This window comes from Stylophora pistillata, chromosome 11 (assembly GCF_964205215.1).
Source record: "Stylophora pistillata chromosome 11, jaStyPist1.2, whole genome shotgun sequence".
NCBI lineage: Eukaryota > Metazoa > Cnidaria > Anthozoa > Scleractinia > Pocilloporidae > Stylophora > Stylophora pistillata.
The window spans coordinates 91,878-118,314 of record NC_142529.1 but is presented as its reverse complement, the minus strand read 5'-3'; the positions used below and the strand labels follow the sequence as shown (position 1 = coordinate 118,314).

The following is a 26,437-nucleotide window of genomic DNA, read 5'->3' as shown; positions in this document are numbered from 1 at the left end:
AACTGGAGGAATTGTAAAATGGGAAAAAAACCGTCTTATCTATCCTAATTGACTTTAACTACAGTCTTTACTTTGTATTTATTAATAATGAATCCAAAATCCCCTGAAATAACCTAAGTCTCTTTTAAGAAAACACCATTAAATTATCAACTCGGTCGATAAAACCAAATTACTGGGTAATTAAGTACTAGGGAGAGGCGATAGTTAACGCATTTTTGTGATCCTTGGTAAAAAATTTATCTGAAGCCTTCGTTGGGAAAAGAACATTACTAGCGAGGTCAGTTATTCATTACTTGCCTCAGTTACCCTCATCACATGCTTAGCTATAATTTTTGCCCTTAAAGTGGGTTTTATCTTTGGGGCGGGCATAACTAAGTGAACAACTTTGAAGGGGAAGACTGTAGAATGAGGTGGTAATTCCCTACCTTGGGTTGACAAAATCATGTTCTAAACAGATCTTCCCGGTGGGTTAACTTAGTTTAGACGGTTTACCAGGTCCATCAAGAACTGAGTCCAAAATAGCCGCACGCTAAACTGGGACAGATTTACCGGTAGTCGCCTGCTCCAGTATTGAAGATACACGTGGGTCTCATTCAAGAAGGAACCTTCAGGCACATGATTAAAAAGAGACCAAGGTTTGATAATGAGAAGTTTAATCACAATGACGGATCAGATGAAAGAAAAACATTGATAGTAGCCAGCCAGTTGAGACTCCTAGTTGCAGCAAGCAAACTACCAGAAGCGCGGGTGGACAAGGGACCAAGTCAAGACTTTGTTATACATCTAATTGTTGGTAAGGGTGGTACGAGTTCTCTATACCCATCAAAGAGCGATATGAAGCAAACTTATTACAGTCCAATATTTCTTTCGATACTCGACTGAAAATGTGCCAGACATATGTCAGTTCGGCTTAGGTTCAATCTAAAGAGGCGCAAGCAAAACAAGGACAGTTCTGCATTACTTACATTACACAGTACTCTTGCATTTTCATTTGGTCTATCGCGATCCTGTCATTCACGGTAACTAAGTAAGCATCTCTAAGAGTTAGTGCGTTTTATATCTCTTTCATTCACAAAGTAGCTCAGAGTACAGATGGATACCGGACATAACATTTATCAAGGGCTATTTCCATGAGCAGGCTTCCTCACAAGTTCTACAGTTCACGACAGAACTCAATCATTTCAAACGTCCTTCCAAAGAAGCATCACAGGTAGTTCTCTTTCTAAAGTTCCAGTATATATTTCATGACCACGGAGTCTCTTTTCTTTGCTTTGCCATGACAAAGTCTACTTTGCGAGTCATTTCAGAGTTGTACAATCTGAGGGCACTTTCATACTTCAATCGCCGCCTTTTCACGGTTGGTTTCTCGTAGTAACGTTTGAGACGGATATCCCTGATGACATTTTCATGCGAAAGCACACGCTGTAGCGACCTCAAGGCTGCTGTTGCCCCATTTTCAGCAATAATAGTACGAGCAAGAAATCTATTGTGCGCCATGTTGCTTCTACATCCAAGGATACTTAAAGCGCATGACAGTATCCATGTGTCAAGCGCTGGTCGCTCTTAATGCAGGCACAGGAACTGTTGTTTTGTAGCAAAATCGCACAATGGTGGTAAGTTCTTGTTTTGGTTGTGACGTCCAAAGGCTGCCATGTCTTCAACTATGTAAAATGTTGCTATTTTTTATGTTCAGGAAATTTTAGTGGTTAGAAGAAATACGTTTTCCTACGCTATATTCTGTCTAGCTACTTCACTGCCGTATTTTGACTAATTGGAGTTCATTGTTTACATTTTGCAACAACTGAAACCAGCGTATAGCTTTACAGTTCAAAGCCAATCTGGAAAATTTAACCAATGTTAAGCCTGAGGGAGAAGACTTTCGTTGGTATTTGAAGGTAAATTTAAGCTATTTTCACGGTAGTAGTAGTTTGTCACAGTACTTTCCGAACGTAAGAGAGTTAGCTACTAAACATAACTTCTTTCAGTCGGTAATGTACTTTCTGAAAGATTTTACGTTAACTAACGGCGTAATTTCTACCATTATGTATAACTTACATCACAGACAAGTTTAGTGGCTCAAAATTCTACAGTCTTTAGACTACTATAATCGCACAATTTCCCCTTATCTAATACGCCTAATTTGAGGAAATGATCCTTGTAGATGAGCTCCAATTTAATGAGAGGCAGAAAAGAAGCCAAAGAAAATTCAGGCTTCGACAGGATTCAGACCTTTGCCTCCAAGATACCATATGCATCCCTTAGGTGTGAGATTATCAACTGACAATGTAGCAAACAAACATAATATTTTGTTTAGATACGCTGCTGCTGAGTTATGCTGTTTGTCTATCATTTGTGTGGGGATATAACTGTTCCTCAATCCACTGTCGATAGTTAATTTGCGTTTTATGGTTACAATCAGATTGAATTTTGTACCCAATTGTGTTTACCTATTGTTAAGTTGCAATGTCAGAATTGTGGAGAAGATACAAAGGACTGGATTTATATGAGCTTAGAGGTGAGTTCATATGTATTGTATTTTAGCTGTTAGCATAAAGAGTAAGTGTTCTTGAGATAAGGAAATTTTTCTGCCATTGTTAACGTGCATACTAGCAAGAGAAAAATATGGCAAAAAGTTATGAAATAAAGATACATGCTTTCATTTACACATACTAACTATAATTATAAGTAGTTGGGTTGGTGTATGAGTTACAAGAAACTTTCTTTGTAGCAAATTCAAACTGGAGGAATTGTAAAATGGAAAAAAAACCGTCTTATCTATCCTAATTGACTTTAACTACAGTCTTTACTTTGTATTTATTAATAATGAATCCAAAATCCCCTGAAATAACCTAAGTCTCTTTTAAGAATACACCATTTCCAAAATGAACATTTGACCACTGACTCCTCTTTGAACTGGAATCTTGCGCCTCTTTCCTAACTGCAGTTATGTTTAAAAAGAATTTTTTGGAAATTCATAAGATTTTTATAGTGAAAAAGTTACCAATCTTTATTGCACTCTCATTTTATGATGACTTTTTTTGTTTTTATGTGAGTACTTTTTACTTTTGTCACTTGCCATTTAAATAAATCACAGGAAAGTCAAGCAGTTAAAGGAAGCAGAGGAAAATTCAACTTTGTGTCGAAATGTAAATTGTGTGGTCGTGAAAATTCAATGGGTAAGAGAAAAGAATAATGTTCCTTATTATTGATATTTAACCCTTTCACTCAACCCCTAATTCTATGTTAGTTGTTAAACATTCCCCTGTATATTAGTGGAGAGACTGATGGTACATTATGAAAACAATATAAAGCTGATAAATAATGTTTGTTTATGTTCACCACCTGTTTGTTTGATAAGGTAATAACAGGGTAGCTGAGTGGTTAGAGGGTTGCACTTGTAATTTGGTGCTCCTGGGTTTAACCCTACCACTTGGAAACTCACTGCTCTTAGTTGGTCTGATGACAGCTCCTTAGCTTTTCTATGCAAAAAAAAGACCATAGGTTTTCTTCCTATATAGTGAGAATTTTATGTACTATTTATATTTGGGAGGTAGGCATTTGATGAGGAATTAAAGGGGTTTGACTGAGGACATGAAAAGAAAAATGAAATGAAAAGAGCAGTGTTCTAGTGTTTCTGTGATAATTCACTCAATAACCAACCAAGGTGTCTTCTTTAGTAAAGGTATGCTGGAGAAAATGAAAATCCCATCAAACTCTGCTTTAATCAGAACCATCAACGGTCAATAGTTATTGGGATAAAGACATCTGAGTGAAAAGGAAACAATTTACATGTAAAATTTGGATCTACAATGTAACATTGTCCTTTGATTGTTTTCAATTGCAATAAACCATGCTTACTTCAAAAATCTCTACTGTATTTTGCAGATATAATTAAGGATAGCATCACTGAATACACGGTAAATACCACATCTAGATTTTGTACCCCGCAGAAATTCAAGAAACTGCCCCTGTAATAAGGGGCACTAAAAGGCTGTCAGATTGTCTTTTGATTGATAGAAAAGATGTGACTCTGAAAGATTGGACTGCCACATACAAAAGTACCGAAATTGAACCATGAATCAAACATTTTAGTAAAATTTTGTGCAAAAACTGTAAAGAGCTATCTACTTGAAAACTGCTCTGTTATCCAAATTATGCATTCAAAAATTTTAAATTTAATTTTTTTACAATTTGGTTTGATAGATAGAAGATAGTAACACATTCAAGACAATGGTAGCGTTTGACTGCAGAGGACTGGAACCATTTGACTTCTCTCCAAGGGTGTGTTATGTATCTGACAAATAGTTTACTCTCTTGAACCAAACCTCAAGCATATACACTTAAAAGCCTTCTCTAGCCACTCTTTTACCGTGGGGTATTTGATCAGCTGTGAAAGCAGTGGTGTAGAGTTTTTATCACTGACAGTGATCATTCTTTGTTTCTTAATATAACACTTGTGCCAGGGACAAAAGTTTTTTTAAAAGAAGTTCTAATATTCATGGATCCTCTGTCAGATATCTTCTTCATAGTGCAAAATGTAAGTTCTACAAAATGAAGAGTCAAACAAGTCAAGTCACTGCATGAAGCTTCAAGGTACTACCAAGAGGGAGTTCTTTGTCAGTCAAAATGGAGTGGAAATAATTTGTGTGCACTGAATTTTCATTTGTGTCATGTACATGTACAGTCTGATTATTGTATTAAGCAAGTGCTCTATTTATTTTTTTATTTGTAATGATATTGTTAGATTTTTCCTAATTTTAGTTTCCCTGTTCTATGTAGAAGCTAGTGTCACGAGACCTGTTTTCCATATTTGGTATGGTACATGAGGTTTTCTGCTTTTCGATTAAAAACACTTCTTCCGCCATCTTGATCTGGTTACTGTGTTCCTGGCCTTTTATTCAGAATACACAACAGATATATCTTGTTTTACCAGTCACATTGTATATTAAAATTTGTAGTGTAGGGGTTTGATAGGCATGTAACAGCCTTTAATCCTGATGATGGTCGGTGAATTTTGTGGAAAACAACATCTTGTTTGACTCTTTATTTTGTGATGTGTATGTATATATACAGACATATATTTTTCTGTGTGTGGAGGTGCTACAATCAGTCATGCTCCAATGATAAAGATTATTATCATGGAAATTGAATACACCCCTGTTATCCTTTGTTCAGGTTGGATTTGTGGCTGACGCTGTTGATTCTGCATCAAAGTTCTCAGACATCAATTTAACAGAGAAGGTAACTCCCTTTTAAGTTTGTCCTTAGCTTATCGAGTATTAGCCACTTTACTAAAGGGTTTTTTTAGGGTCAATGTGAGCAAACAGGTTAGTGATCACGAGGTTTGCACCCATCTCCTGCCCTTTGATGCAAGATGGCAAAATTGTAATTTATGCTAATTAGGATTACAACAAATTACATTCCTGGTAATCTCTTTAAGTGAAGTTAAAAGAAAAAAAAAAAAAGCAGGTCAAATGGAACACAGGTACAGGTGCTTATCAGGAAACAGTTTACCAAAAGGGATTATTTTAAAATGATTACCAACAATGGCCCCAAAGGCAAAGGTGGACTTTTTCAAGAACTCTTAAAATTGCTTAAAGTCACATTAGATTCAATTTCTTTATTTCTTTAGGTCTTTAATTATCTCTGTAGGTTACTTTCCTGAACATGAACTGGTTTTCAGGTCAAGCATGACTACATGACCAGAGACAACAATCCCCTCTCTAGGTTTTTAATATACAAGTACCCTTTTGGTGTCTACTGACTTGTTAATAACATTAAGACCAACACTGAATGTACAACTTGTTGTGTATCAGGCTAGTGAATTTTGATATTGACTGAAATATTTTCTTTCGCACAAGGACTGGTCTGACTATGATGAGAAAGCTGCTGTTTCAGTAGGAATTTACGAGGTTACTCATCGGTTCTTGAGGCTTTAAAGACAACTTTATTTCTCATTCCTATACATAAATCAGATGGCAGAATGTCTCCATAAGGAGAATATGAGAAGTTTGTCAGTTCCGCACACAATTAAAACTCAATATAATAAAAACATTTATTGTAGTTGAAACACAAAAAGTGCAGTATGAAAATTTTGCAACATACTTTGTTGGCATTTTAATAACTCAAAACAACAAAAAAAACCCTGTTGTTTGCCTGGCCTGGTCAAGCATTTGTGAAATGAGACTTTTGACTCAAATAATTATCAATATTGTTCTCCTTCTTCTATTTGTGATAGTCAGTGGGTTTTATTCCATAACATTACCTGAATGTAACCTTGAGTTTTTATAAATATCTATAGTAATATTGTCTTCAATGAAATAAATCTTATTCTGGTCCAAATGTGTTTTTATGTTATAACAACCCTGCACACTTAATAGTCTGTTAAAACTAAAACTGACCTTATATTCTGAAATGCAGATGTATAGGTGGATTTGATCAGATTCAAATTTGCTGAGGGTTCCCTACTGTCACACAACTTCTACAACCTTCTAGCAACCTTTTCTGGAACTCTTCTCATTCTTTCCCTTGACCATTAATTTTGAAAAGAGAAGGCTGGGAAGTGATCATGAACAGCAGGTAATTCTTCTTCTCAGTTAATGTTAAATTCAAAGACTAGTCTGGCATACATTCAATTTATTTGACTTTCTGAGTTTGACCTGTACAAATCAAACATTTCATTCATTTCCAGAATGGACTGAAATATATTGAATGTAATTAAGCTGTTGCCATACAGACTTAATATGGGTGACTACCCGGTCCCCAATTTGTGTATCTGTGCACCACATCTGCTTGGTACTTATGTAACACACCTTGGATCATCACACTACAAAGCACTTTATTAAATATCATAGTGTCTAATACATCACATTTTAAAAATTTTAAGCTAAGCACTACATTTTCATCAAACAAAATTCCTTTATCGGTGTTAACCTCAACATTGCATTAAACAGAAGCATGGTGAGTTGGTGGCCTTAATCAAAATGCAACTTTTCCAAAAAACACAAAAGGAAATGTGCAGGCTGTCCTAACTGTACAGGTCATCATCTCCATCATCATATAAGTTAGAATCATCTGTTGCTCCTGGGCCACCTTGCCCACCTCCCTGTCCACTCCCCTGAGATCCACCTCCTGACTGACTTGGGAATCTGTGAAAAATATAGCCTTCAAACTTAAGAAAGAGAACAATATATGTATTGTCGTGGCAAGTAGAGACATACCAGATGAATAAAGAACAACCTCATTCTTTTGTAGTATTTTTATGTTACATGATCAGTGTTAGAGCTAAAAAAATGGCCTGCCGGCTGAGGAAGCCATTCAGCTGGCTGTGTCCAGTCATTTGCAACATCTTGTCTGTGGGGCTACCGAGCTTCGAGTTTACAAAATGGCGATCCAAAACAGAGAGAGACACCACAGATCAGTTAAGACCAGTGAATTCAAAGCAACACTTCATTTCACCTTTAATAATTCTGCGACTTAGATGTAGTTCGCTATTTATTTCACCTTTTTTTTTTTAAACGGCAAGGTATTTTTACTTTTCACTCAAACTGTAAAAAGTCAAGACTCATCTGTCGAGTGATTACCATCAAAAATTCTGCGGGCAACTGCCTCTTTCTCAGCTTGCAAATTTCGCTGGCTGCTGGTGTTTAATGACAACCCTGCATGATTATTAGGGTTACTACATCACAAGTTTTCTAACCACCCCCCAGTTAGCTCAATGGATTGAGCGCTGGACTTTTGTGTGTAGGGGGGGAGGGGGGGGGGGTTCGAGCCCTGGCCGGACCAACACTCCAGGACTTAAAAATTTGAGAAGAATATGCTGCCTTTCTATAACATCAAGAAATGGTTAGATATTCTAGTCTTCTCCAATAGGGATGAATAAATGGAGGTCCTGTCTCCTGCAGGGTTAGGGGTAGGAGACATTAATTTCCCACGTACAAGATTACAGTGTGATGGATGTCCTCCCCTGGGGTGGGATGGGTGGGTTGAGGGCCGCAGGTTAGAAAACTGTAACAGGTTACTGCGCTTCCCTCTTTAAATAAAGTAAAGTAAACCATGAAGTTGCAATGTGATGTCTTTCATTTTTTGCTAAGTATTCAACTAGTCATACTTGATCCAACTTTTTTTAGCAGCAGTAGAACGTACCTAAAATTTCCACCAAATCCACGGCTCTGCTGCAAAGTTTGTGCAAACATCTCGTATTTGCGAATATCATTATCACTGACCGATCTGCGGGCAAATTTCATTGCCTCTTCAACATGGCTTCTTGTGATCTCCGGCACAGGATCTTCATCTTCCACTTCCTAAAGAGTTCAGTCTAATGTTAGCAATTACTGTGGAAACAAGATGTGATTGTTGTAAAGAGATTTCTTCCTAATTGGATGTTCCCAATCACATTTCTTATTACATGCAGTGGGGAAGGCATGGAAAGAACCTCCTTTAGTTAGATTTCTCTTTACTTTAATGTTTGATACAATATCAAATGAATTGGATTGTGTTAAGATATATAAAAGATGATCCAGATTTTCTGGTACAAGGACCAGCTGGGGGCATAAAGTTATTTCTAATAACAATTATATGTGAACAAACAAAACTCTGACCATGTCTAAGTCTGGGTTGTCAGCTCGCTCCCTTTCCAACCGAATCTCTGTCTCTATGGATTCCCTGACAGCCAGTTTACATGCCTAGAGGATCAGTCATTTGAAAGACATTCATTTGATCAATTGTAAGATTAGTTATATTGTTCATGTGACTTGCATTTTTTCAGAAATTCAAATTACTTTAGAAGAGTACTCCAACTTTATCTTGACCAATAGCCCTACACTTTACCGCACCACTGAAAATCCTAATTATGTGACACAGAAGGCAATTTTTTGACAAGTCAACCATGCTTATGGATAATATCTTTTAGTTTGTTCAACACCAATCCGGCATTATCCATCACCATCACTTGCTGTTTCCCAATGCACCTTGGTAAAAAAAACTGTGTACTTTATATTTTTGATTGACTTTGTGAGAAAATCAGTATTGTTTAATTAGAGATTAAAAGGCACAGGTTGCATTGTTCATCAAAAATATTGATCTATATCCTGAAAAACCATATTGAATGTGAAAATTCAGAACTTCAAAAGAAAATCTTTGTCTCACCCGTTGACAGATCTCTGTCAAATCTGCACCACTAAAGCCATGAGTAACCTTGGCAATATAATTCAAGTCTACATCCTGTCAAAGACAACAATGGAACTTGTCACTAAAGTTTTAACGGGGGACTTCTTCTGAATTAGCTATGCTTTTACTGTAGGAAAAGGGAGATGGCTTATTTCAATTCAGCACCATTGTTGTATTTTTCATTCACCAAAAATAAGCTTATGTTCCCACTAATAAGAAGTACCCTGGTATACAAAAGGGGAACTAAAAAGCTGAGTTATAACAAATGTACTTGAGGAAAAATGGCACAGAAGCTTATGATCAAGTTTGTCTTCAAACCACCTTTTCTCCAGAACAATGCACCAATGGTATATCAAGTTCAAATTTAGAAAAAGAGAGTACCACTTCATCCTGTTATGATATCTTATTACAACACTCAGAATTAAATGTTTAGTCTAAAGTTAGTCAGATAACAATGCAGATTGGAAATGGTTAATGAAGAATGTATAAAGAAAGGCACACACTATCACACTAGATATCTGGACAGGAAACTACACAGATGGGTAAAACGATTACCGGTATGTGCAAAAAACACACCTTTGCAATTGGTGATTTCCTCAAACATGCTGTAAGAATGGAGACACGTGACTGAAAAAAATGAGATTGACAAGGTGAGCTACAATGATTTTACCAAATCATATTCAACTGTGTTGTACTTGAATGGATTAGCATCCTAGGAGCCCCCAATAGAGGGTAAGCACCCAACCAATACATTGGAATCAAGGAAATTACATAAGCTGACAAGTCTGATGTGCTTTCTTTTTTTTCTCATTGAACACTATACTTGGTTCAATAATCATACCATCACAAATGTACGTGGCTACAACAAAACAAAGAAATAACATGATTTACGATACATTTATGATGCTCAAAGAAAAAAAAAAATTGAATTTCTCATCAACTAACAGCTTCATCAGGAAGAGGAATGTAAATCAGCTGATCCAAACGACCTGGCCGCAGTATGGCTGGATCAATGATGTCTGGCCTGTTGAATAAATGAAAATGTTCAAGACAGTGTTAAAGCTAACATGGGTACCAATAACATTTCACACGGTTGTTATTTATCAGATCCAAGATGCTAAATCAAGGTAGACTACCATGTTACCCACAAATGCCCCAAGTTTAATTCTAGATCCACACTCTGTGGCTGGAGTATAACATGTATTTTTGAAATAAGAGTTCTCTTTCATAGACCCTAGGACAACTTTTAATTTCAAGTGATATAGAGCAACAAAATCTATAAAATAATTACCGATTCATAAAATTTATGATGTTCATATCTTAGTACAGAGAACAAAACATGACAAGCACCTGTTGGTTGCTCCAATAATGAAGACATTCTTCTTGACATTCATTCCATCCATTTCAGTCAGCACCTGGTTGATCACACGATCTGCTGCTCCTCCTAAGCACAAAATTAGAAGACCAATATTAATATCAAGGAACATGACCTGCTGTAAATAAAATTATTTGTACATTTCTCTCATATGTTTAGTAGGGGGTGTGGCCTTGCAGACAACGAAAACTAACCTCCATCTCCAACATTGCCTCCCCTTGCCTTAGCAATGGAATCCAATTCATCAAAGAAAAGCACACAAGGAGCAGCACTTCGGGCCTGAATAAATAAATATCAATAAAAGAATAAGAACAAAAAATAAAGCTTAAACCTCTAAACTTTTACAAGCGCTTAACATGTCAATTCTTGCAACAATATTTTCAGCAAACGGGTAAAGAGCAAAAAGCCAAATTAGTAACAGAGAGTATTATTTAATGGCCCCACATCTGCATAAATAATAGCTCAGGACATGAAAAATTGGTAGCACATTTTGCATGGCGGCCAGAGAATTCTTGGATCTCTGATGGCTCATAATTCATAGCCTTTGGGCTCAAGAAGGTGTTACCTTTTGATAAACTCCAAATTCTCTAAAATGCTACAGGACATCAACAAATCCAGTCTAAGTATTTTCAGGTACAAAGTATTTAATTGGAGTGTTCCTTCAAAAAACCAACCTTGTCAAACACATCTCGCACATTGGCCTCTGACTCACCAAACCACATGGTAAGAAGCTCTGGACCTTTGATGGAAATGAAGTTTGCTTGACATTCATTGGCAATGGCTTTGGCCAGAAGGGTTTTACCACAACCTGGTGGACCATAAAACAGAACTCCTTTGGAAGGTGTCATTCCAAACTTGAGGAACTTGTCTGGATGTTCCACTGGGTACTGTACAAGCTCCTGTAGTTCACGTTTGACAGTGTCTAAACCACCAATATCATCCCATGTTGTTGTGGGCACCTCAACTACAGTCTCACGGAGAGCTGATGGGTTGGATACACCCATGGCATACTGACCCCACAAAAAATTGAACTCAATTCAGTTTCTGTTGTCATCATAACATTATTAGGTTTATAACTAGAACACACTGACAATTTTAAACGTTAACATGATTAAAAGGAGTTGTAGCCACAACTGAATAAACAAAAATTGCTTCTGTTTTTAGATCAAATGTGTAACAATATCTGCCATCTGTTAATAAAGGGAACATGATTAAGAGGAACCCAATTTAGAACAGACCTGCAAATCAATTTTCCAAAGCTGTGAACCTGCACAAACATATTTAATATCTGGCAGGAGATTGTGCTTTGGATACATCAGGTCCTACCAATACTCACTCTGAAATTATCCATGGAAACAGCTAAAGAGTCCAGCACCTCCGCATCAATTTGTTCATCTTCCAAGTCAATTAAATCCATTTTTTCACGAATCTATAGACACAAACATGAAAAAAGAGTGTTATCACCACGGCAGCAGTCAAAAGTTGAGTGTGACTCTACAAATTAATACTGCTACTATACCTGTTGAAGAGCAGCTTCTGAGCAAAGGGATGCTACATCTGAACCAACATAACCATGAGTTTCAGCTGCAATCTACAAATCAAATGGTACAAAGGATAAAGTCCCACAGTAGTGCACAGTGCGAGAACACCCAACAAACTGCAGTTGACAAAAGACTTTACATTCTACCTGCTCAAGATCAACATCATCCCCAAGTTTCATATTCTTTGTATGAATACGTAAAATCTCTAAACGGCCTGTAGCATCTGGTATGCCGATGTCCACCTCCCTATCAAAACGGCCTTGAAGAAGGAAACAATGCACTCAATATTAATTAAAGCTGACTAAACCAACAGGTCCAATGAAATTCATTAATGTTCTCACCAAATCTTCGCAGAGCTGGATCAACACTGTTTGGTCTGTTAGTTGCTGCCATAACAATAACATGGGACCTCTGCTTTAAACCATCCATCAAAGTCAAAAGTTGGGACACAATTCGCCGCTCCACCTCTCCATGTGTCTGCAACAATCAGAATTAGACAGCTGAACACTAATGGTAGTCATTTATAAGAAGATCTCTTTATCTAAAACATTTTGATGTAGAATATTAATGGCTTCCCACTAAACATAACTTGCCCACCAAATTCTTATCATTGCCTTACAGATATGCTTCTTATATTATTTACAGGCCTCAGGTCTCCCAAATTTACACACCAACCAGAAATTTTTACCTTATCTCTCTTTGGAGCAATGGCATCAATTTCATCAATGAATATGATTGCTGGGGAATTTTTTTCTGCCTCCTCAAAAGCTATATGAACACAAAAAAAGAAAAGGATGAGCCTCTGTTCACATCAAGGAATAACTGTTTTTGAAAAATGTTCAAAAACTGATGACCAACCTTTCCTAAGATTGCTTTCTGATTCACCCGCAAGTTTACTCATTATCTCAGGACCTATAGTACAAAAAGAAACAGTTGAGAATGTTTCCATCAAGCTCTTCTATTATGAATGTAACTTTTTAAAGCAAAAACACTTCTTGAATGCTGAAAATTTATTCATCTTTCAAGACTACTTTCCTTTGAATCAATTTTTTAAAACCAGTTTGATTTTGACATCCCATAAGAAATGAAACACCTTGGATTAAAAAATTATTAGCATAAGCTTACCATTTATCAAGAAGAAAAATGCTCCCGTCTCATTTGCAACAGCTCTGTTAAAAAAAAAAAGGAACAGGACAAAGCAAAATAAGTCCCATTCCGATTAATTTGATGCTGATTGGTAACAAAGTAAAAGCTGTCATGCTTTAAAACACAAATTATTGCTCATGAAAGAACACAAACCTTGCCATCAAGGTTTTTCCAGTTCCTGGAGGACCATAGAGAAGAATACCACGGGGAGGCTGCAAAGATATGACAAACAGGCAGGTGTTTCAACAAATTACCATGAATCTAATGTCTCATTTTAAACAGCAACTCACCTTCACACCAATGGCGCGAAACAACTGGGGATGCCTGAGTGGTAATTCCACCATCTGTTAGGGAAACAGATAAGCAAAGAAACAATAAGGCAATCAATTTAGCAATTCAATAAGCAGATGACAAAAGAACAAACCTCCTTTATTTGAGCCAACTGCTTCCTACAGCCACCAATGTCATCATAACCAACTTCATTTAGAGACTCCTCCTCTTCCTGCATGAAAAGAACATAATGTACATGTGAATCATACAAGCTGTAATCCCAAGTACAATTTTTCTCGTAAAAGAAAGCTGACTGACCTCTCTCTTGACTGGCTCTCCTTCACAGTGAATAACTGTGTCTGGTGCCACAATGCAGTATGGGCTTGGATCAGTCTCTATGACCTTGAATTCAACAGCTCTCATTCCACCACGCACAAGGAACATGTCCTCTGAAAACAAAAATCATTAAACATGCTCTGTATGAAACCCAGTTTCTGCCCCAAAATGTACCAGGTATAAGTGACCTTATGTATATGAGAACGATCCTTCGCAGTAAAGCACTATTTGAGCAATAGTGAAAATCAGACCTGAAAAAAATTTCAGGCCTGTACGGGATTCGAACTACTGACCTCTGCGATACTAGTGCAGCGCTCTACCAATTGAGCTAACAAGCCAACTGGGAGCAGGCCATCAAATTAATTCGATATAAACCCGTAGATGATAAATCAAACAACAACAAACATATGAAACATATGTGTGAACTGCGGTTATGAGACGTATATGAGAACGATCCTTTGCAGTAAAGCACTATTTGAGCAATAGTGAAAATCAGACCTGAAAAAAATTTCAGGCCTGTACGGGATTCGAACCACTGACCTCTGCGATACTAGTGCAGCGCTCTACCAATTGAGCTAACAAGCCAACTGGGAGCAGGCCATCAAATTAATTCGATATAAACCCATAGATGATAAATCAAACAACAACAAACATATGAAACATATGTGTGAACTGCGGTTATGAGACGTATATGAGAACGATCCTTCGCAGTAAAGCACTATTTGAGCAATAGTGAAAATCAGACCTGAAAAAAATTTCAGGCCTGTACGGGATTCGAACCACTGACCTCTGCGATACTAGTGCAGCGCTCTACCAATTGAGCTAACAAGCCAACTGGGAGCAGGCCATCAAATTGCCAAAAAAATTTTTTTTCAGGTCTGATTTTCACTATTGCTCAAATAGTGCTTTACTGCGAAGGATCGTTCTCATATACGTCTCATAACCGCAGTTCACACATATGTTTCATATGTTTGTTGTTGTATAAGTGACCTTGTTTAATTATCAGTAAAGAAAGACGTGTTCTAGTCTAGTTTTTTTTCCCTAACATTTCTTCAAATGTACTTAACTCAGAGGACAAATGTGTGATAATATTGTGTGATATTAATATGTGACAAATGTGTGATAATATTGCAAAGGAGGGCTTGGAGCACATCAGATAAACAGACAGTGGTAAGAAGCTGTAATATACAGCTGGTAACTGCTAGGGTACCAACACGAATGAGTTTTTAGCCTCTTTCACAATTAGAGAAATTTTAATTGAAAATGGTTGGCCTCAATATTCTAAACAATGATGGCCAAAGTTATTGATTAAAACACAAACCTTTCCTGATAGGTCTGTAAGCTTCCAAAAAGTATGGCTTCAAGTAGACATCAAACAGGTTCCTTAAAATAAGCCAAAATTTAGCTGCACTGAAAAGCTTTCGTGGTACTATTATGAAAACAATTAAGATTTCTTGTTATTATTTATTGAGTATTAATATACACTTACAAAAACTTCTGGTGCAGACCAAAATTTAACCTAAATACTGATTTCTGTGAAATAACATACACTTCATTAGAGATTAACTACTTGAGAGATTCAAAATTCCACAAACCCTGTTAGGCCTTCCACTGTGTCATCAAATGGCAGGACATGAATTCTTTTGCCATATTTGACATCAGGACATGCTTGCACACTATACACAAGGTAAATATCCAGTATGTAAAAGTCTGTAAAATGTTATTGGACCAGTAAAGTAGCAAAAACACTATGACTTTGTTTTTCTTTTCAATATCCTCATATCATTCAGGACAATTGATTAGGACCAACCAGGGGTTGTCAGGTAGTAGCTTGTAGTTTTCTAATAGTCGCTCTGTAAATGATTGGAATGAAATCTTGTTACCAAGCCTGGGGACTCTTGATGCAGGCTTTCTCCCCTCCACCATTAATAGAAAATGCAGAGCACCTCCTTTACGCCACCCCAATTAAAATCTCAGCTGGCAGCCTAATTTCCAAGTTATAACCTTGCCAACAACAGAAAATGCCATGGAAAATGCCACGGCATTGTTATAAGTGATACACAATCACCTTACAGGTCAAATCTAAAGAACGTACCTGACTATGTCACCAAGCCTTACTCGCAGATTCCTCCTCACAACACGATTCATTCTTATCTTGTCATCTGAGATAGAATCATCAGACAGCACAATACAAACCTGTTGAAATACAAGAAAGAGTTTATTGAAACTAAACAAAAATATTTAGTTATAAAATGCTTGTTTTGATTGAAAAGCCTTTAGAATTAAATTAGCTGTACTAGTGCCACACTTGATTCAAAGGGAAAAGAACACTAAGCCCAAACTAAGCAAAGAAAATTAATGTCAGGTTTAATTCATAAATGCCTTGGGAAGCCTTAACCCATACAAAATTTTCATTTATAGCCATTAAGGCTCCTTTCCTTAAGTCAATATGACAAAAATTTCAGTAGCCGAAAAAAAAGATTACATCATCTTCCAACCAATGAGAGTCTGACACAAACCCAAAAACAGTAAAAATGATGGCAAACAGTTTACAGATGCATCTGTTATCAATATGTTCGTTTTTTCTTTACCTCAGCATACTAACAAAAAGCAAGTGAAATTTCTTATTAAGAAAAATTAATAATTGAAATACAACTTCTCAAATCTATCAGCACCATCAGATGGTTGGGTGTAGCAGACAAATAATTGATCATCACAAAATTCCTGAACCATTCCATATGAAAACTCACAGTATCTCGCCTCTTCTTTCCTTTTATCAGGACTGTATCTCCACGAAAGAGCTGTAGCTCTTCCATCTTGGCCTGCAAAAGAAAAATCGAAAATGAAAGTGAATTACTTCAGATCGGATTCGAAAATTCATGTAGGTTTACCACCATGCTTGATAAAATCAAAGCCTCTCTTTTCACGCAAACCTGAGACATGGATACAACAGAATTGTCATCATTAATAGCTTCTTCCACCAGTAAACGGTTTGGCTTCGACTTGTTCTTTAAAATAGCCGTCGCAAGTTCGTCCCTATCAAAAGAATAATAACAGGAAGTTAAATAGGACGAATTTAGACGTAAAAATAAAGAAGTATGCTCTTAAGACGTACAGAAAACATCAACAAGGTAAGTTTATATAAAGCATTAGTAGACACAAGAATTTCCAAGTCACAAAACAGCTAAGCACAATATACAAATTTTCAAGGGAAACTTTAAAATTTTTTTGAGCTTCTGTGATCCCAGTCTGATCACGTAATTTTCGACTGGTATTTTTCGTAACTGTGGCTTATAACGCCTGAGAGACTCAGCCCAAAACTGCAAAATAATAATATTGGAACAGTCAAGAGATTATTTTGAGAGTTAAAACCGTTCACTCACTGATGCGCCATGCTTTTTTCCTCTAGAAATGTACAATGACCCGGTTAAAAAACTCTTTATCTGCTGACTAACTTCTCCACTGCGCACGTGCAACGATGACGTTTCTTGTTCTCAGTCTCCTATCCAACCCTGGTGGTAAGGCCATGATGCTCCGCGCACTGTTGGCCGTCTAGGCTCGTTGCCAGGTCGCCAGGTTGCTACAGGCTTCGCAGTGCAAAGGGACTTTGTGGTTGTTTGGTAAATTGCGGACTCCTTTACTTATCCAGTAGGTAAGTTTGGACTTCTTCCGAAAATGTGGCAGCGTTTTATTGTGGTTCATTTGGTAGCCAGCCTTGTAACTAGTGTCGCGAAGAGTACTAGAATTGCCATGACCTTAAGTACCCCTAAATTTTTACTTTTTACTGTTTTACCCTTTTTGCACTCTTTTTTCATCATTCTCTTTCATGGTATCTTTCATTAATCTTAATTTTTTGTAATAATTATTTCATTAAGTATTTCTAATGTAAGGTCAACTATTCTTTCTCAACTCTCCATTTTTTGCCATTGCTTAAAATTTTTGAAACCATATTTTAATAATAATGTTAATTTATGGTCTCCGAACCTCACTATCGTTATCATCATTATTATTATTATTATTATTATTTATTATTATAACTGTTTTTATTATTGCTCTATCGTTTCCCTGTGAGTTTTGCTTTTCATATTAATTGACATTTTGTCAGATGCCCATCAGTTTTATCAGTCTGGTCTGTTTCATCATAAAGTTACATTTATTTATCAGATGGAAGACAAACAAAGTGCACCAACTAATCTCGAGTTAACAAAAGATCAGTTGAAAACCAAAGACTCTTGTGGTGATGAATTACAGTCTGATGGAGATAGTGACGAAAAGCAAGTGGAAGGGAATGGCTTTGTGACACAGTTAGGAGACAATCAGTCTTTAAGTTCAGAAGATTCATCAAAAAATGATGGTTTGAGGAGCAAAATCCCTCGTGTCAACTGCCCAGAACACATTGTAAGAATGACTTGTTTTAACTATGTACTTAACTTTAAAATGTACTTAACTTGTCAGACTTATAACTTTTAATGAAGAACTAGGTTAGAAGTATTCTACAGTGCAAAATATCTACCTTACAATCAAAGTCCTTCTCTGGCATGTTTTTTGATGACTTACACAGAAGTGTTACATTTATTTTTTAAGCTTCAGCTACAGTGGAATTAGTACAGCAGAATAGTTTATTTTCTGTTAAGTCACTTCCAGTTATGTCTATCCTCATATTGTGGCTTCCTCTATTGTTTTGCTGTGTTAATAAGTGCCCCCCCTTGATTAAATTACCTCCCTCTAGTAAGTACCCTTCTTTCTAGCCAAAATTCTAAATAAGGACATGGGTGCTTATTCAAAGAAATACAGTGTGACTTTTTACATTGCTCATCTTGTAATAATTGTAGTTATCTTTTACCAGTTATAAGCTTGAATCATACTGTAAGTTGAGAATGCAAGTCAACAAGTTACAGCAAAGGAAAATTTTGGTTTCATGACTGATCTATTATTTATTCGAACATATTAGGTCACTTCTTAAAATGTCTGTTGAGAGAGCCAAAAGGGAATGAAAACATTTGCTCAATTCTTTTTTCAGATATTATGTTTGGATTTATCAGCAGAGATGAAGTCAACATCATTTCAAAATAAAACTGTTTTAGATAGGTGATATATTATATTCTATTTTATCTACCATTAAGGGGTTTTGTAGTATGAAGTTAAATATACTTATTTAACTTAGTTAATGACTAGGAGCTACTTGTAGCTGTTCTGTAGTTGTGTGGTGTTTATTAGCATACTTTGACGAGCTGGCATATATCCTATGCATGGCATTCACCTTTCTGTTCTAGGTGTGTTGCGGGCAACTTCCAGCGCACTCGTGGTCAGTGGTTACCTGTCACGTTCTTATGTGTGCGCCATTGCATGTGCTCATAGTTCAACTGTGCTTAGTGCTCAAGGTGTTCTTGTTTACTTTAAAGATTTTTTTTATTTAATCTTTCCATTGAACTCCTGGTTCAGTGTGATGGGTGCTTGGGCTGGGCGTGGTGGGCTGGGCTCATGGTGGGGTTGTGGCTAGGGCAGGCTTTTGGGTGTTCTTGCTACCTGGGTTTGGGTTCAGCAGCTCCAGCCCCAGGTTCCTAGGCACCCAACCTCCATGTGCGACACAGGTGTTAATATTAAATGAATGGTCTCTTTCCTACTTGGTCATTCAGAGGGTTTGGTATTATACATTATAGTTCAGGGACTGCTGCTATAAATTGTTCTCAATTTCCTAATACATAATATTTTTCGCCAATTTGTTGACTCAGTACCTTTATTTCATAGTTAATTTATATATATTATTTGTTAACTCGACACACTAGCTGTACATGTTAGGAGCCTAACAAGCTCCAATTGATTGAGTATAAATAAGTTGTTATTGTTGTTCCATTAGTTCAAATATTTTTAGATTGAAATCTGAGAGCATAAAGCAGTGTATGTTTGACATTTGTACAGAACAGCATTTCAGCTGGTCCAACGGGCAGGAGAAATATTTGTGAAGACCAAGTCAAAACTCAATGCACAACACATGTTCTGCATTGTTGGCCTTGATGATATTCCAACTTTTGTAAGTTTTCTTAACCTTCCGAAATTTTCAAAGAGAGACGTTTTATCTATTAAATCATTCAGAAAACTTTGGTGCAGATCAGACGTATGGTGTAATCTGAATGGAAAGGATTGTACATACACATGAGAATAAAAATTGCGTACCTTAAATTATATTGTTGCTATGAGACCCTTTTTTGCCAGTTTAATACTGAATCTAGACACAGCATTTGATGCAATTAAGTTTTAGATATATAACCTTAAGTTTGTTGATATTTTTTTATAAAAATTCCTTTTAACAGAGTGATTTCACCAGTGATATAGCGACAATTTGCAGCATGCTGAACATCCTTCATCCAGAAGACAAACTTTCAACATATGAGGATTATGATATCCTTTATTAGGTGTACCTGTACTGTGCACTTAAAAACCATATTCTGTTTTGTAATGTTACTTTTAGCTATTTTCTTTGGGGAGGGGCAAGTTATTGTATTAAGTTATATATTGTTGAAGTAGCATTTTACATTCCTTTATAATAAAACACTTTTTCACCCAATTTATTTTATATTGATCAAGTAGTGACCCATCAATGGCAAATTTAATTGAACCAACCCGTTTCTATAATGCTCTAAGTTTCAATGAAATGAATTCCAGTCCTTAATCTCATCTAAGCCATTTGTGTGTGTGTGTGTGTGTGTTGGGGGGAGGGGGGAGAAATTATGGGATGTATGCTAAACATGACTTACTTAAGGTGTTGTTTGGAAGTTACCAGATATATTCTAATTGAATTTTATCCTTGACGGTCATTTTATATATGGCAAAGTTATTTGAAGTAATGTGAGTTTTTCTCTTTAGCAATGCATTTGAGAAAAGTGATTTAAAGAAAAGATGATATATATCATAAGATAAGTTTTTACAGTGAATTAACCAGAGTGCCAGTGTAACTATTTTGTTCTGAAAATAATACTGGGGTAAGGACATGAGCTCTTCATTCCAAGTTTTAAGATTTTTTCATTTTGCATGTTCAGATTTAGAAGTAAACTACTTTTAAAAGATAGGTAAAGTCTGTTTACGAGCCTAGTGGCCCATTAGGCCAGTGCTTAACTCCCGTTTCTGTAGCATGAAGCAACTAGGAGTATTTCTACTCCCCCCTGGATGGGATGCCAGTCCATTGCAGGGTTACCCCCAGCATTAAATTTGCTAGTACCCATTTATACACCTGGGTGGAGAGAGACACTGTGAGAGTAAAGTGTCTTACCTAAGAACACAACACAATGTCCCGGCCGGGGCTCGAACCTGGACCACTCGTTCCAGAGTAGAGAGCACTAAGGCCACCGTGCCTCCACACTTTTAAAAGATATTTGTAGATAACTGTTAGACATGGAGAGTAATGAAAAGGGTCATGGAAAGTCATGAGCTGTCTCTGTTTCTGATTTGTATCTTTTCAAATTTAAAGTTATCATGTAATGGCTCCTGGAAAAAGTTTTATCTACTTTACCTTTACCTATGGATGATATTCAGTTAATTTTTCATTCTGTGCTTACTTCTTACAGACAAGAAAATGTTACTTTACCACATGTGGAAGACATATCACTGCCCCCTCCATATGTTGTGCGAGTTATCATAGTGTATGGACGATCTTACTGCATACCAAGAATGTCTACAAGAGCAAAGGAGGTCTGTACAAGAGAACTGGTTTATTTGTCAGTCTCTACTCTGATTGCCTGGTATAAGTAACCATGCACTTCACCATGGTATAATTTTTGCTAAAGGTGTGGTTGACTGTATCTGTGCCTAATACTAGAGAAAAGCCTCAGAAGCCACTGAAAAAGTTCACCCTCCAGCTCGGCATACTTTAAGGTTTGATCAATGCTGGGTACTTACTGTGGGTTATGTTTAAAAGACCACTTTTATTGTCATTTGCAGATATTTTCACAACTGTCTGCCTGCCCATATTTCTTTCTTGATGTTCTTTATGTTCATGAGCTTCCCTCAGAAATGAATCGGTGCAAAGTAAGTCATTGAGAACCTTCCTTAACTTGCTATGTCAAACATTGAAAACAGAGAATACTTGGAATACTAGTGTTCATGGTAGGCAAATTACTTTTTTTTTTAGGGAAGTCATTCAGAAAAATTCTCTGTTGATGTCATACAGATTAGCCTCATTAGCGACTGAGCACTTAATCTGTATAATAGTAAGCCTACCACTAGGAATAATAAAAAAAGGAACTTAAGATTGAAACCATAGATCTGTAAAGAGACTGAGATGGAATTGGAGTAAAGTTGTCCTCATGCGGTTCAATGGAGCAACAAATTTATTGCTCCACAAAGGTGCTGATCAACTTCATTGCAAATGTGACTTAATATTTTTTTGCTATTCATTGCAAATGTGACCTAACATTTTTTACTATTAAATAGGAAATATATGATTTTTTCTGTGACATGGACGAAGAAGAAGATGGGTTTATGTTGGAAGTATCACGCAGTACAACACGCCTGTTTGACCATATGGCGGCATTGGTGGCACATCCATTACAAAGACCTAAACAACGAGATACATCTTACACTCTGACATTAAGAGAAGATTAACCATTAACTGTATTTTATCCAGAATACCTCAGTGTTTTTACCTTCACATGTTCTTGTGAAGTGATATCAAATAATCAAATTAATTAACATTTTTTAGTAATAGATATTAATACAGAACTTTCCATCATAGCATAACGATCATGCCGTGAAATGGAACAAATCTGACAAAGTTTACACTCAGGAAACATGAATATAGTACACACGATATCACATATACAGTGTTCACAAGGAACCTTAATCAAAGGTTTTCACACTTTGATATTGCTAGATACATTTGCAAAACTCTTTCTTTGAAGCCATGCAACAATCAAAAGCAATTTGCCAAGTGGCGTGTGATTTGTTCCCCAGAGATTAACAGGAACCTGTTACTATTCAATCAAAGTGTTGCAGTTGTACCTAAGTATCACAGGTGTCAGTGTGAGGACCAATCAAAGTGTTTGCAGTTGTACCTTAGTACCACAGGTGTCAGTGTGAGGACCAATCAAAGTGTTGCAGTTGTACCTTAAGTATCACAGGTGTCAATGTGAGGACCATGCCTATCGTTGCATAAAATATTGTATTAAGTAATGGTGTTTACCCTTTGTTTCTGATACGTCATACAAATGTTATCACTTAATTACCAGTTAGCCATGCCACCGCATTGTTTCCTTTCAGTTACTAACCAGCTGACTGTTTAATACCAGGGTTAAAACTTAGCTAGACTAGAAAGAGAATTACGATACAAACCTGCTGTGTATTTAATTTGTATTTATCCTTTTCGCCTTCGAGTTTTATCGCAATAAGCCGTCTAAAATCACTTCAGAGGCAGTTAGCCTTCGAAACAATACATGTGTCTGTCAGCAAGATGGGCCAAGCTATTTTAAAAAGAATCCTCGTGAAACTAGAAAACTGACTGACAAATTGGAAGACATTGAGTTTCACGAAAGAAAGTGGAAAAGTAATTTTTCTGGCAAACTTACTGTCGGAAAGCAAGATTACAATCAGGCACGGAGTATGGAAAATTCGTCCTGTGTCGCATCGGCCCCTGGTGCTTAAGGAAGAAAAATATCTTTTAATCTTAATAGAGCACAACGCGGAATAAGAAAACCAATGAAAGGGATCTTCCGACAGCCAGAACAAACCTCTGAAAAAACAAAATACTACAAATCTACACGGAGCCTAGAAGAATCTTGGATGTCCCTTTCGGTGAAAAAGAAATCTCTAACATGTTGATCTCAGCGCAGCTGACAAAATGTGGCATGTTAAGGGCGAGGGACATGACAGAGAACAAGGCTCGGTTACGCCCCATTGTATGACGCTGTTTATGCGTCACTCATACAGAGATTGCGCAGAGCAAATAGTGCCAGGTGACGTCAACAAATGGCACAAATGTAAGACTTGTGCTTCAGGGGTTGCCCTGGAAGAGATTGAATGTCAGGAAGAGGACAATGGTGTTTTAAAAACGGCTTGTATCTCCCCTCTTCCATCTTGTTCAAAAAATAAGGCGTTGCCCAAGGTAACAGCAACAAATGAATCCTGTTTTCTTTCTCATTCTTCTACTCAAAAGCACATTTTGGGCAGTCGCTTGATTGAGTTCATTTTAAAGAGTAAAGCAGACAAAGGGTTTTTGAAACGGGAAAAAATTAGGAAACCCATTACGGTAAATTTTGAATTCAGAGCAGAACAGAGCCTGTTGCTATCTCCAGTGGAACATTCAAGATTTATTGGCCTTCAGTCTGTATTAGTTCTCGTAACGAACAATGTGGCAAAACAAACTAAAGATATATAAGAGAGACTGGAACTTGAATAATATTTTCAAGTTTAAATTTCTCTACTTAGAAAAGCAGAGGTTGACGGAACTGACGAGCGATGTTTGCATGAACACTTGGTCTTCGGTGCTAATATTGTGGAAGTGGTTTACTTTCAGCCCTTCTCTCTGCAAGAATTTACACGTTATTTCATGAAATAGTTAATCTGCCGTTATTCTTTTTTTATTATTTTTCTAAAGCTGCATTAATTTTCCGGCTAGCTCCCCTATTGTAGTTTATGTATTATCCATGGTGTGCAGTTCGCCTTCAGGCTGTTTCCAAATATCTTTCGCATAACAATCGTTAGTTACGCTAAATGATAATTTTGTTCTGTATCGCGTCCAAATGACGACTTCACAAAGGTCCGCTGGGGGGTGGTTAATCCCACACACTCAGTAGTTCGCTATATTGAAACAACATCACTGCGTGACGCTGAAGGTTCTCACGATGAAAACCTCATTATCTAAAAATGAAAAAATGATGGCCTCCAAGAGTTGGAGAAAAGCAAACGCTCATAATTCGCGAGAAGAGCATAATTTACAGAGAGAAAAGCAGCGTTTGATGAAACAGTTTGAAGCAGAAACATGTCAGCTTAGAGCTGCACAAAATCGGTTTGAAAACCAATATAGGAAAAAAAGTACAACAGAAAGGAAGACGACGCTTGTGTTACCACCTCTTCAAGATAAGAATAGTCATCTCAAAGAGAAAGACGGGGGAAAAGGCTCTGGTTGGAGTTCTGTTTCTCTTCCTTCTTTGCCACGCTTGACGGATTCGTTCTCTGTAATTGCTGTTCAAAGACGAAGATCAGTTAGTGTCGGTGATGAGGCTGATGATCACTCTGCTTCATCAATAGCCAGTGATTCACGTGAGGGAACTGCTTGTACACAGCATCGAAGGCGCAGTAAGTCTTACGCTGGACTACCAAATGTAATGAAATAGTCGGCCGGACACTTTCACTTTCATCAGTGTTGAGCTGCATTCCTGTGTAATTGCGTGTATTGCAAATTCAGCCAGTAACCCTATTTTCTCCCAAGCAGAGAAGTTAAAGTAAAGAAAATTGAGAGATCAGGGGAAAGTTGTTGTATAAAACCTCAGAAGTGATGTTGTATGGAAAAAGTATTTAGTTGAGAGTCCCGTGCAAACTAAATAAGCAAATAACATAGCGTGTAGCCTGCGGCGAAGTTACGTAGTCATCAAAGGTACTCGTAGAGAAAACTAGTTCCACACGTACATGTCTGAAATTTTTACTCCACCTGGCTCGTTTTTGCAGGAGTTTAAATGGCCACGCCAAAGTCAAGATTGAAATTCACTCATTTCTGTCTGATCTGTCGCGCGCGAAAAAGTGAATGAAATTGAAATAAAAAAAAGAAATGATAATGATAATAATAATATTAACAACGATTTTGATAATTAAATATGGATAAACAGAGGAAGGAGGCTCTTCCTCTTTCCCGATTTTTCTTCGTTTATTTGCCTGATTTGAAAAAATGAAAAACCATGTCGAAAACTGAACCGTTACAGCATTAGCTACTTTGGAACCGACCATGGAAATGTTTCCAGCTTCAGCTGTAACGCAGTATCATTTAATGGCGGATGTTTTTGTGAGAAATTCATCTGTAAATATATTATACTTCAAGATTACTTTGCCTGAAAATTTTCATACATGTTTAATGAGAGATGACAAATGGCGAGAAAGTATAGCAGACTCAGTTGTTTTGTATTCCTTTTGTCGTTTTCTTACTTATTGTACTTCTTCATCCGCCCGTTTTTGACTTCATACCACATTTCTCCTATCCCGCTAAGTTTACATAGTGTTTTCCATGCGCTCTTTCTCCCTTTTCTTCTATCATGTCTGCATCTCTGTTCAGCAGTCTTTCCTCACCATTAATAATAATAATAATAATAATAATAATAATAATAATAATAATAATAATAATAACAACAACACCTTTATTTAGACACGATAATGTTTTAAAGCTGAACAGCATGTGGGGTCGCGTGTAAATGCAAATAAACTCTAAATTAAATAAATTCAAAGGATGATGGTTTTTGAGGAGAGGGGAAAACCGGAGTACCCGGAGAAAAACCTCTCGGAGCAGAGTAGAGAACCAACAAACTCAATCCACTTATGACACCGGGTCCGGGAATCGAACCCGGGACACATTGGTGGAAGGCGAGCGCTTTCCTTTGTCTACTCGGCTTTTTCTAATAACTCC

At 36.9% G+C, this 26,437-nt stretch overlaps 3 protein-coding genes across 3 annotated transcripts; 2 read left to right on the top strand and 1 right to left on the bottom strand.

Moving 5' to 3' along the window:
* Nucleotides 1-529: 529 nt before the first annotated feature.
* LOC111332278 (UPF0587 protein v1g245604) lies at nt 530-6,342 on the top strand. Its single transcript, XM_022937578.2, has 8 exons — nt 530-1,613; nt 1,812-1,895; nt 2,459-2,515; nt 3,095-3,176; nt 3,886-3,917; nt 4,204-4,281; nt 5,176-5,241; nt 5,862-6,342. The coding sequence occupies exons 1-8, from the start codon at nt 1,608-1,610 to the stop codon at nt 5,937-5,939; spliced, it is 483 nt and encodes a 160-aa protein (XP_022793313.1). The 5' UTR covers nt 530-1,607; the 3' UTR covers nt 5,940-6,342.
* A 476-nt stretch (nt 6,343-6,818) lies between these two features.
* On the bottom strand, nt 6,819-17,334 carry LOC111332276 (transitional endoplasmic reticulum ATPase). Its single transcript, XM_022937575.2, has 26 exons — nt 17,220-17,334; nt 16,770-16,872; nt 16,587-16,658; nt 15,932-16,032; nt 15,432-15,512; nt 15,158-15,219; nt 13,819-13,949; nt 13,655-13,732; nt 13,521-13,574; nt 13,384-13,442; nt 13,210-13,253; nt 12,943-12,996; nt 12,773-12,852; nt 12,426-12,561; nt 12,231-12,343; nt 12,063-12,134; nt 11,880-11,972; nt 11,218-11,553; nt 10,738-10,822; nt 10,519-10,612; nt 10,114-10,192; nt 9,745-9,795; nt 9,148-9,222; nt 8,601-8,684; nt 8,146-8,303; nt 6,819-7,148 (listed from the first exon to the last, which is right to left on the bottom strand). The coding sequence occupies exons 1-26, from the start codon at nt 17,228-17,230 to the stop codon at nt 7,028-7,030; spliced, it is 2,427 nt and encodes an 808-aa protein (XP_022793310.1). The 5' UTR covers nt 17,231-17,334; the 3' UTR covers nt 6,819-7,027.
* LOC111332290 (BRISC and BRCA1-A complex member 1-like) lies at nt 17,335-25,941 on the top strand. Its single transcript, XM_088737537.1, has 9 exons — nt 17,335-17,488; nt 18,001-18,234; nt 18,857-18,924; nt 19,756-19,867; nt 20,148-20,239; nt 20,662-20,682; nt 21,399-21,522; nt 21,772-21,858; nt 22,264-25,941. Exons 2-9 carry the CDS (start codon nt 18,001-18,003, stop codon nt 22,432-22,434), a joined length of 909 nt encoding a protein of 302 aa, XP_088593663.1. The 5' UTR covers nt 17,335-17,488; the 3' UTR covers nt 22,435-25,941.
* The last annotated feature ends 496 nt before the right edge of the window (nt 25,942-26,437 follow it).

What these genes read in the sequence shown, in the direction of transcription:
- LOC111332276 (XM_022937575.2), bottom strand. An exon ending in ACAGTGGAAGGCCTAACAGG is followed by an intron (nt 15,220 to 15,431) that starts GTTTGTGGAATT and finishes GCTTATTTTAAG; the next exon opens with GAACCTGTTTGATGTCTACT. An exon ending in ATGATGTTGATCTTGAGCAG is followed by an intron (nt 12,135 to 12,230) that starts GTAGAATGTAAA and finishes TTTGATTTGTAG; the next exon opens with ATTGCAGCTGAAACTCATGG.
- LOC111332290 (XM_088737537.1), top strand. Translation starts at nt 18,001, where the DNA reads ATGGAAGACAAACAAAGTGCACCAACTAATCTCGAGTTAACAAAAGAT. An exon ending in TCAACTGCCCAGAACACATT is followed by an intron (nt 18,235 to 18,856) that starts GTAAGAATGACT and finishes TTCTTTTTTCAG; the next exon opens with ATATTATGTTTGGATTTATC. An exon ending in ACATATGAGGATTATGATAT is followed by an intron (nt 20,240 to 20,661) that starts CCTTTATTAGGT and finishes CATTTTATATAT; the next exon opens with GGCAAAGTTATTTGAAGTAA.
- LOC111332278 (XM_022937578.2), top strand. An exon ending in CATTTGACTTCTCTCCAAGG is followed by an intron (nt 4,282 to 5,175) that starts GTGTGTTATGTA and finishes TCCTTTGTTCAG; the next exon opens with GTTGGATTTGTGGCTGACGC. An exon ending in ACATCAATTTAACAGAGAAG is followed by an intron (nt 5,242 to 5,861) that starts GTAACTCCCTTT and finishes CTTTCGCACAAG; the next exon opens with GACTGGTCTGACTATGATGA.